Source organism: Dendrobates tinctorius, unplaced genomic scaffold (assembly GCF_039654945.1).
Source record: "Dendrobates tinctorius isolate UK_male_01 unplaced genomic scaffold, ASM3965494v1 ptg000034l, whole genome shotgun sequence".
Lineage (NCBI taxonomy): Eukaryota > Metazoa > Chordata > Amphibia > Anura > Dendrobatidae > Dendrobates > Dendrobates tinctorius.
In genome coordinates, this window is record NW_027361702.1 from 23,555,196 (window position 1) to 23,564,910 (window position 9,715).

At 45.1% G+C, this 9,715-nt stretch overlaps 2 protein-coding genes across 3 annotated transcripts in view; one reads left to right on the forward strand and one right to left on the reverse strand.

Moving 5' to 3' along the window:
• Positions 1-126, reverse strand: part of GTF3C3 (general transcription factor IIIC subunit 3) — a 55,986-nt gene extending 55,860 nt beyond the window's left edge. Inside the window, exon 1 of one of the 2 annotated variants that reach the window (XM_073573144.1) lies at positions 10-126. The gene's annotated coding sequence lies outside the window, so the exon portion shown is untranslated. The remainder of the gene's footprint in view (positions 1-9) is intronic. The other variant, XM_073573150.1, reaches the window with a different exon arrangement.
• Positions 94-6,925, forward strand: LOC141087566 (uncharacterized). The gene is made up of 4 exons (XM_073573152.1): positions 94-305; positions 4,549-4,675; positions 4,767-4,914; positions 5,259-6,925. Exons 1-4 carry the CDS (start codon positions 264-266, stop codon positions 6,043-6,045), a joined length of 1,104 nt encoding a protein of 367 aa, XP_073429253.1. The 5' UTR covers positions 94-263; the 3' UTR covers positions 6,046-6,925.
• Positions 6,926-9,715: the final 2,790 nt, after the last annotated feature.

The window sequence follows — 9,715 nt, forward strand, 5'->3', positions numbered from 1 at the left end:
CATACGTACATATCCTGAGGTATAATGACCCCCGGGTACACGGTCACTGTACACGCTCCCACCTCCAGCACCAATTACACTGCAGCGTCACGTGCAACGAGGAGCAGCTAGTGTGAGGGAATGACGTCACCGGAAGGGGCGGGGTCTCCGCCAGTTCCTGTGCTGCTGACCCGGTAACAGGAAGCAGCGTGCTGCTGAGGCAGTGTGTGAAGCGGGAGAGTGAGGCGAGGACGAGAAGACCCTAAGAGACGGAGTTCTGCACCATGGAGCCGCGTAACGTTGGCAGTGAGGACACAGGACTCCGTGTGAGTGCTCTGAGGGTGTACTTTGGGGGCAATGAAAGATGAACGCTGTTACTATACGGGGGCTGCGTGTTGGAGGGGTCTACAAGGAAATGGCCGCTGCTCCTTGTAAGAGGCTCCTTATTGGGGTAAGGAGGGGGCACAGGAAAAGGGTTCATGTTACTTGAATGGAGCTGTGCGGAGAAAAGGAGGGATGAGGGGCTGTGCGGAGAAGATGGGGGGCGAGAAGGGGGAGTGATGCTGGTGATTAGAGTGATGTTACTCGCATGGGGCTTCATGTTGAGCGTGCCATCACTGTGTGGGGGGCTGTGAGATCACTCATACTCTGGGCAGAGATCTCGGGATGGGAGGACGGTGGGGTCATCATACTGTTTATCAAGGTACAATGGCTGAATAACGGGAGAAAATGATTAATAAACAAAGCCGTGAATTATGTGGTGCCCACTCACTGCTGCAGGTAAGGCTAGTTTCACACTAGCGTTTATTCGACGCGGTGCTGCTAAGCCCCGCCCCCTGCTGGCTCCCTGCCCGCCCCATCCGGTCATCGCCGCCTACTATCGCACATGGACGCTTGCGATCTGCGCACCCTATTTTTAGCATAGGGTGCGCTGGGCGTGCGCTAGTAGGATTTTGGCGTGCGCTGCAAAAGTGCCCAGCGCACGCCAAAATCCTACTAGCGCACGGCCAGCGCACGATCTGCGCACCCTATGCTAAAGATAGGGTGCGCAGATAGCAAGCGTCCATGTGCGATAGTAGGCGGCGATGACCGGATGGGGCGGGCAGGGAGCCGGCAGGGGGCGGGGCTTGGCGGTGCCGTGCGCTGCGTCGAATAAACGCTAGTGTGAAACTAGCCTAAGAATGCAAGTTCCTATGACCACTATGTAACATGTATCAGTGAGTCAGCGGATTACGTATTAAGTGATACAAATAATACAAACTATTAATATTGGGCAGAATTGCTTTCAGCCTATTGGTTCAGCCTCCACAACAGTCTCATGTGGCCGCTTGCAAAAATAAGCTTGCCACCCATGGTATACAGAATACTAAAATGTATTTGAAGGAAAACTGAGTCTTATAATCATGGCTATGGAGTCGGTATAAAATGGACCGACTCTGACTCCTAAAATATATAATACATTGCACTGGCTGACACAGACAGAAAAGGGGAGCCCCTGTGCAAGAACAATATATGGGCCCTTTGCAGCCCAAGAGATCCTAAAAAGCTAAATTGCACCTGCTTTGGAGGTAGAAATGGGCCTCCTTACCTCTTGTGCAGCTGCACAGGTTGCACCAATGATATTTCGCCCCTTGTACATTGGGTACAGGAATGTCGAGTGACCGGCGAATCTTCGCTGCACACAGTGCGTGCTCTGGAGGGATTCATAAGTCTGCAGTCACACAGAGTGACTGCAGACTTATCGATTTGGACCCGACAATCCCTTTAAGGTAAATAGGCTCATTATGCTGGAAATTGTATATTATTTTTTTCGAGGAAGCAAATATTTAATCTCTGTAAATTATTATAAGTCTTTGTCTAGCTGTGTGTGTGAGTTTATATATGTTTATAGTTGTTTCTGCAAGGTTATTTAACCTCTTTATGGTCAGGCTGTTTACTTTTTGCCTTTTTTTTCAATAGCCTTAACTTTGGTATTTTTCCGTCAAATAGGATATATAGATATCCTGTAGGTATATCATTTCACAACCCCCCTACATGTAATACATCTGCACCTTTTAGTGCCTTTCATGTGGCACTAAAGGGTGTATAACCTAATAAATAAAAGAAAATGACCTAGGGTCCCCCCTATTTTTGATAACCAGCCGTGGTCAAGCAGACAGCTATGGGCTTATATTATCAGGCTGGGAAGGTCTCTGGTTACTGTGCCCTTCCCAGACTAAAAATACTAGCCGCCCCAGAAGTGGAGCCTCACACTAGATGCTCCAAGTCTGGCGCTTCGCCTTCGCTCTTCCCGATTGCCCTGGAGTGGTGGGAATTGGGGTAATGGTAGTTAAATCAGTCAAAAATCACCAATTTATTGTAAACGAAAAAAAAAAAAACTAAAGCATGCAAGTCCGCTGTAGTCCACAAATGGAAACTTGAAAGACATAGAGAAAATGAAAACAAGACATTGTCCCTCATTCACCAATTTATTTAAACAATAATATTCCCATGCATCTCTGGTCTGCTGTAGTCCAACATTCCACAAATCCGGCGACTGTAAAAGCAGAAAGTAACGTTACTGCTGTTCTCAGGGGCCGGGTACAGACATCACCGCTCCTCGAGACCTGGCTGCTCTGAATAGCGGTGACATCGGTAACCACACCGTTCATCAGTCGCCAAGTCTCATAGAGGGCAATGTGACTCTGCCACTCTGTTGAGCGGTGTAGTTACTGACGTCACTATCTGTTCAGAGCCACCTTGTCTGGCGGTGATGTTAGTACCCGACGCCTGTGAATAGCAGTAACGTTACTTACTTTTTTCACTCACCGGAGACGGATTCAGGGAACACTGGACTATGCCTGATCTGTATGGGAACAATTTTTGTGGAATACATTGGTGAACGAGGGACAGTGTATTGTTTTTATGTTTTCACTTGTGGACTGTCGGATTTAGAGAACTATAACGCACTTACATGGGTTTTTATTTTTTGTTTGTTTTTCAATAAATTGGTGAACCAGGGATATTGTGAGGGAATCTTTGTTGAAATAAACAATTTTTTGTGTGTGTTCATATTTTGCGTTACCTAGTTAATAATGGGGGGGGGGGTGTCTGATAACCTCTCAATTTCTAACCCCAGGACTTGATGAACTTGTGATTTTTGATAAATCGCAGCTGACATCAACTACCATTACCCCGATTGCCATTGCAACAGGGCAATCGGGAAGAGCGAAAGTGAAGTGCCAGAATTGAAGCATAGTAATTTGGAAAACTGGGGAGTAGAAGAGCGCAAAATAGTTTTAACTGTAAAACAGGCACAGAAACCAATATGAATCTGCTCACCTGGTGGTGTTGCACCTAATCAACATGGATCGATCACATGTATCAGCTGCTGCAGAACACGAATCCTAAGGAATTCGAGTGAGATCATATCAGTGTGAAGTGTCACTTGATGCGCTGCTGGTAAATATATCCAACGAATATTTTCCTTGAAAACTTTATTTTAGCAGGTTTAGAGTCAATGCATTTTGAGGTCAATGCAGGATCTCATCAGGACAAAAACCTAGGTTTTTGTCCTGATGAAGGGGTCCTGCGTTAACCTCGAAACTCGCTGACTCTGTAAACCTGCTAGAATTGGAGCATCTAATGTGATGTGCACCTTCTGGGGCGTCTAGTACTTTTAGGCTTGGATGGGCCTAATAACTAGGGACCTTCCCAGCCCAATAATATAAGCCCACCACTGTCAGCTTTACCTTTGCTGGTTATCAAAAGTTGGTGGGGAAAGCATGTCTGTGTGAGTTCTTCTTTAATGTTTTGGTTTTTTTTTATTTATCAAGTTAAATAAGACTAAACACCCTTTAGTGACCTATGAAAGGCACTAAAAAGTGTTAGATTATTATATGTAGTGGGCCTTGTGAAATTACTGTATGTATTTACAGGACTTCTATCTGTCTTGTATATCATATACCTAATATCTTTCTATCATCTATCTTTATATGATTGCTTTATTAGTTTTCACAACTGGCTATAGTATGTAAATATGATGTTAAAAACTCATTGCATTTGCATGTCCTATGGACACTAGGTGAGAAAATAACCACACGCTCACATTGCACTCTTGACATAAGCTCAGCCATACAGATTCAACTTTTCTGGAGCATCGTCGGAACAATTTTTTTTTATATATACGCAAATTTGAGTGAGCCTTTGTTTAGTTTATTTTTTTTTCCGTTTTCCAAACTTTTTTTTTAAGTTTTTACTGCATTTAACCCTTTGGGAGCTAAACCTGCAATGGTCTGACCGCTTGTTGTATATTATTATTGCGCCATTTATTCCATGGTGCTTTACATGTGAAAAGGGCTATACATAATAAAAAAAAAAAATACACTAATCTTTAACAAAACAGGTCACCGACTGACACAATAGAAGATAGGACCCTGCCTGCGAGGGCTCACAATATATCTCAAGGGATCAGATCATTGCATATATTTATTATTTACAAATATATCATAAAAAAATATACAGTACATTCATGCAACATTTTAAAACAGCTCGTCGATTTAAATAAATATTCATGTTTTACGTCTATAGGTTCATGACCGACCCGTTCTTTGTGATCAAGCTGAACGAAACAAAAGAACGGGTGCGTGGGTGGAAGTTGTAAATCTAATGTACCCTCACTGGTATGGAGTCGACACTCAAGATCAAAAAACAGTCTGTAAGTTGTTTGGGGGTTTTTTGGCCCTTCAAGGACACATATGTAACTTTAGAAACATTTTAAAAAAAAAAATTTTGTCTTTACTTTTTAGCGAACAATGTGAAAACTGAGCAGCCAGTTCAGGATCACTGTAAAAAACGTATGCTCGAAGATAAGCAAAGTGCCCTCTCACCCAAGGCGAAGAAATGTCCCTATTACAAGGAGCTACAGTTTCTGCTCAAAACCCCCGAGTTAAGACAGTAAGTTAAAAAAAAAAAATTAACATCATATTTAAAAAAACAAAACATAGGGAATAAACAAATTTTTGTTGCGCTGTTGACATACACATTGATGGTGACATATTTCTTTCTTCCACAGTGATCAGTAAATGGATGGGATCAGATTTTTTTTATATGTAGCGAGTCTTGTCAATGACTTGGCAGATAGCGAAGTGTGATCAGTTGCTCTCAAGAACATTGTGATAAAGTTTAGCTTTATCACCTCGTAGTGGATTTTTCAAATCTCTGAGATCTTCTTGGATTAGGAATGCTTTGAATTGGAAACACTTTGTAATGTATGAACCCTTTTTTTTTTTTCCCCCTAGAATCAAAGGCAACATTTCACCCACAAGCAATGGAAACATTGAAAGCCAAGAAGAGACTGAAGCAGAAAGTGACACTTATCAGAGTTATGCCTCTGATTCACAGCCAGTAGAAGGAGACACCTCTAGCGCAGCCTCAAGTGAAGAGTCTATCCCAGACCACCAGCAGTCAATGGCCCTCATAGATTCCAGACCCGCAGCCCATGGCGACTCAGCAATTCACACACATGGGTTACGAAGAGCTGATCGCCAAAGGGAAACCATTCAGACTATGGCTGAGGAGGCACTCGCTCTAATAAGACGTCTAAACAGCAGAGACCAATGGGACTATTTTTGCGCAGCCATTGCTGAAGGTATACGTAAACTGCCACATGACAGACAAACACCTTGTGCTACTGTGATCTTTGGAGTCTTGGACATCTTTACCAGAGCACAGTGCCCCCTGAATCTATCAGATTTTCTGAGGACAATTTACGATGCAGCACAAGGCCACCCACCAGTCTCACCATATGACCTCAGAGTCAGAAATTCAAGCCAACAGACCAACAGCCATCCTACAAGTTCATATCCTATGTGTTCTGCTCCCGCTCCTCATTCAACTTCTTCTTTTGAACATCCTTCTAATTTCATTTCCTCTGTTCACTTCCCTTTATCTACTGATTCCAGTGCCCAATATAATTTTTTAGGAAACTTGGCAAGTCCCTCCAACGCCGTCGGCTACACTACAGCCACAACTACGTACCCAAACCAATCTCACCAATCACCTCCACAATTCCATACATTTCATTAAAGGTTGTTGGTACATTTGTGGCTACATTGTACATGGATGCAAGGCATGGGGTTACATGTGTGTGTCTTGCTTTGCCAGAGTTATAAAAGGTTATCCGGTCTTGAAATGGACAGCCTGGTTTGACAATGAGGGTGTGAAGCTGAGGTCGGGAGACCTGTAGACACTCCATGCCTCATGGTCTTCTCCATCCACGTTTTCCCTTATGAATGGCGCCATCACCTCAGGTGATGGCGCCATTCCAGCAGTGTCCAGTGTTAGATGCGGAGCTCACGTGACCACAACAACCTCATGTAAGCCCTTGGATTAAAGGGGAATGTGGAGGGAATAGACCATGAAACATGTAGTGTCTGCAGGTCTCCAGACCCCAGATTCACACCCTAATTATTATATATGAAGGTTTCAAGTCTGGGTGAAAAAAATCTTGCATCACGCCCCAAACTGGGAGCATGGCACACTGATGTAACCAGATTCCTAGACTGCGTTTTGGAACCGTGGTTATGAAATGGTGTGTCAGGTTGGACCTTCATTCTCTGTGTGGCTGCTGCTGTAAGAAGTCAAGCACAGTCCTCAGAAGGCCTATGGAGGATGAATGGATCACAGATTCGCCATTACAATAGGGATAAAAGTTCTTGATTCTGCTGATAGTTGTGGGTCTGACTTGTAGGAAACCCAAAGATGGCCACTTGAACCCCTATCTTGTGAAGAACTAAAGTCTTTTCACGGGCCAACCGCTATATTGTTCATGTTTTGAGGTTTTATTGTATGTCGAGTGATTATATTTTTTTTATTCCAATGTTTGGATGAAGAGGCCTTTTGGTATTTTGCTTTCAAGAATGTTATTTGTAGCCTCCATAATTTAAAAAAAACTGTTTTGCCCTTGCACGAGTCTGTTTATTTTTGTCAGAAAAAAACTTTGTTGTTTTTTGTACCTTTCGTTAAATTGAAGCCCAGCATTGTGGTTGTGTGCATTACAGGTGTAGGGGATGATTATTTTTCTCCACTTACTAAGTTTACACACCCCCATTCTTGGCAGAGAGCTATGATGTACCTTTGATATCTCTGCTGATAGGACAGAGTGGAACAACTGGTTTATTACCAACTGCCCCTCCACTACCACAACAAAGGTTTTTGTTCCTCTACAACTGAGTCTGTCCGGCACCTCACTGGAGGTACTCTGATCCCAGAATAAAGGACTTCTTTAATCCTTTGCTTTAGCAGCCTCTGGTCATCTACTGCCATGGACAGTAACCATGTCAAGCTATCTTCTGTGATTATCAGATGCAAGGGCAGATTAAGAGAAAGTAGCCAGAGCCCTGGAAAGTTTAAAAGGCCACACACACATGCAGCAGATCTGTAGATGGAAAGCCACTGAGATAGCACGCTACGTGGCCCGTACATTTTTCTGTTATTCATCACTATACAGGGGTGGGACATTCATTATCTCACGGGGCCATATTAGAGACCGTGACTATTGTGAAGGCCAAAACAACTGGCTGATAATAATTCTGCTCAATATTAACATTAATTGTGATTATTTTTTTTATATTTGCATAATTTATTGAGCAAAATTAAGTATGTTGACATAACCCTATATACAGTATGAGCCCCCACATATGTCCTCCATCCTGGTATACATGGGCCCCCTCGTCACCATCCTGGTTTATATGGAATGCCATCACGCTGCTCACACAAAAACAAACGATTCTACTTGCGTGCCCTCGTAGCGTCCTGTTCTGATGCCAGCAGCTGATTTTGCTTGTAAGAAGCGCATGGAAGTGACAACATGCGCTGCTTCCAAGCAGAGAACAGCTGCCGGAATACTCTGCTCCCCACGCCCGGGACTATGGTCATGTGGAGCAGTGAATATTCGTCTTGTTTAATAGCAGGCAAACTGTTAGCTGCCAGCTTCCTGCAGCAGCTGGACGATCACATCTGTCCGCCACTAAAGAGAAAGAATAGTCACTGCTTTCCACTCCCAGAATCCCTCACACCTCTCAGCACTGGCTTCAGTGCATAGATTTGGGAGGGATTATGGGCGTGGGGTGCAGTGAATATTCATTTCTCTCTAACAGTGGACATGGTGTTAGCTGCAGCAGTCGGCTCCTGTGACCTGCACCGCTGCCAATTCACGCCCCCCCCCTTCATCCACATCAGGTACGTTATTATTACTATTTATTTATATAGCACTATTGATTCCATGGTGCTGGCACGTGAGAAGGGGTTACATATAAACTACAGATGTCACTTAAAGTAAACATTCAATCACAGACTGATACAGGGGGGAGATGACCAGTGCTGTCATTACAGGGCTGTAGTGCCCAGCGTCGTCATTACAGGTCTGTAGTGATCCCATCTGACTGCAAGTCTGCACAGTACATATATTGCGGTTACTTGATCACCCGCTTGCACCAGTAATACCAGGGAATCGGAATATCGTGTGCACTGCACACTGTCTTGATTCGGCATCATCACAAAAACTATGCATCAACAGATTCAAGACTGGTTTCCATGGCCGCGCAGCAAGCTGTAAGCCTTACATCACCAAGCACAATGGCAAGCGTCTGATGGACTGGTGTAAAATACACCCCCACTGGTCTCGAGCAGTGGAAACAACCTCATTGCCAGCCCTTTTTATTGTCTTACATATTACTGCAAATTACAATAAAACTATTGTATAACTGTGGTGGCAATATACTAATTAGTGGGTGACCAGTTGTGGGAGCGTTAACTTCCCCAGATGCATCATTCCACTAATCGTAACATGATTTACAAAAGCGGCTTCAACGCCGGCTCTCTGCAACTTTCTGCCTCCCTTACAATGCAATACAAGCAGGGTGTACATACCCTAGATTCACCGTCGTTCTGTGCATGCCAATGACATGCCGGTGACAGCTGTTGGAATCCTATGTCACCACTGCCTCCTTGGGCAAGCTCAATGTCCGGTGACGCCACTCTTGCAAATCATGTTACTCGCTCCCTCAGGGGCGTGATGATTAGTCTGGGGAAAACAACGTCCCCACAACTAGTCACCCACTAATTAGATTTTTTCTCTGCAACGAGGGGATCCGCCTCTAGGAACAGGAAACCTACAGAGAGATAAAAGGGGCGGTCCCCCTCGCTCCCTTAGTTGGTTTCCTATTCCTGAGGAATCCATACATAGAAGAGGATTCCTGGCCTGGTAGCTGCCCGTGTAGCACTATATGAGCAGCGGGGCCCCAGAGCTGGAAGCAGTGTCGGGAGGATCACCAGATCAACTTCCCCTCAGCTGGTAATGCGGGTGAGGCCTTGGCGATATGTACGGGGCTCACTTATGGGTGCATGTGGCGACGAGAGCCGGCACTGGGCTACTCTAGGGACGCCGCATTACAGAGCGTGGCACAGCGTCGGGGCTACTATTGTAGTGCTTCCCCCCCAGATAAGGGCGAGGCTGGTAATAATGGAGGCCCCGGGAGCTCGCGCGGACGCAATGGAGTGCCACAGCGCTGAAGGAGAGAATGGCATACCTGACGCGGTCAGCGATATGCTCGCAGGGGCAGTGGGCAGAAGATGCTCGGTGGAGACCAGTGTTCCTCTGCTGCAAGGCGACCCGGAAGTGGAGACCAACAACTTCCGGGGGAGGCAGGCGAAAGATCGCGGTATCGCTGACAGGCGGCCGCGCATCTGCAGTAGG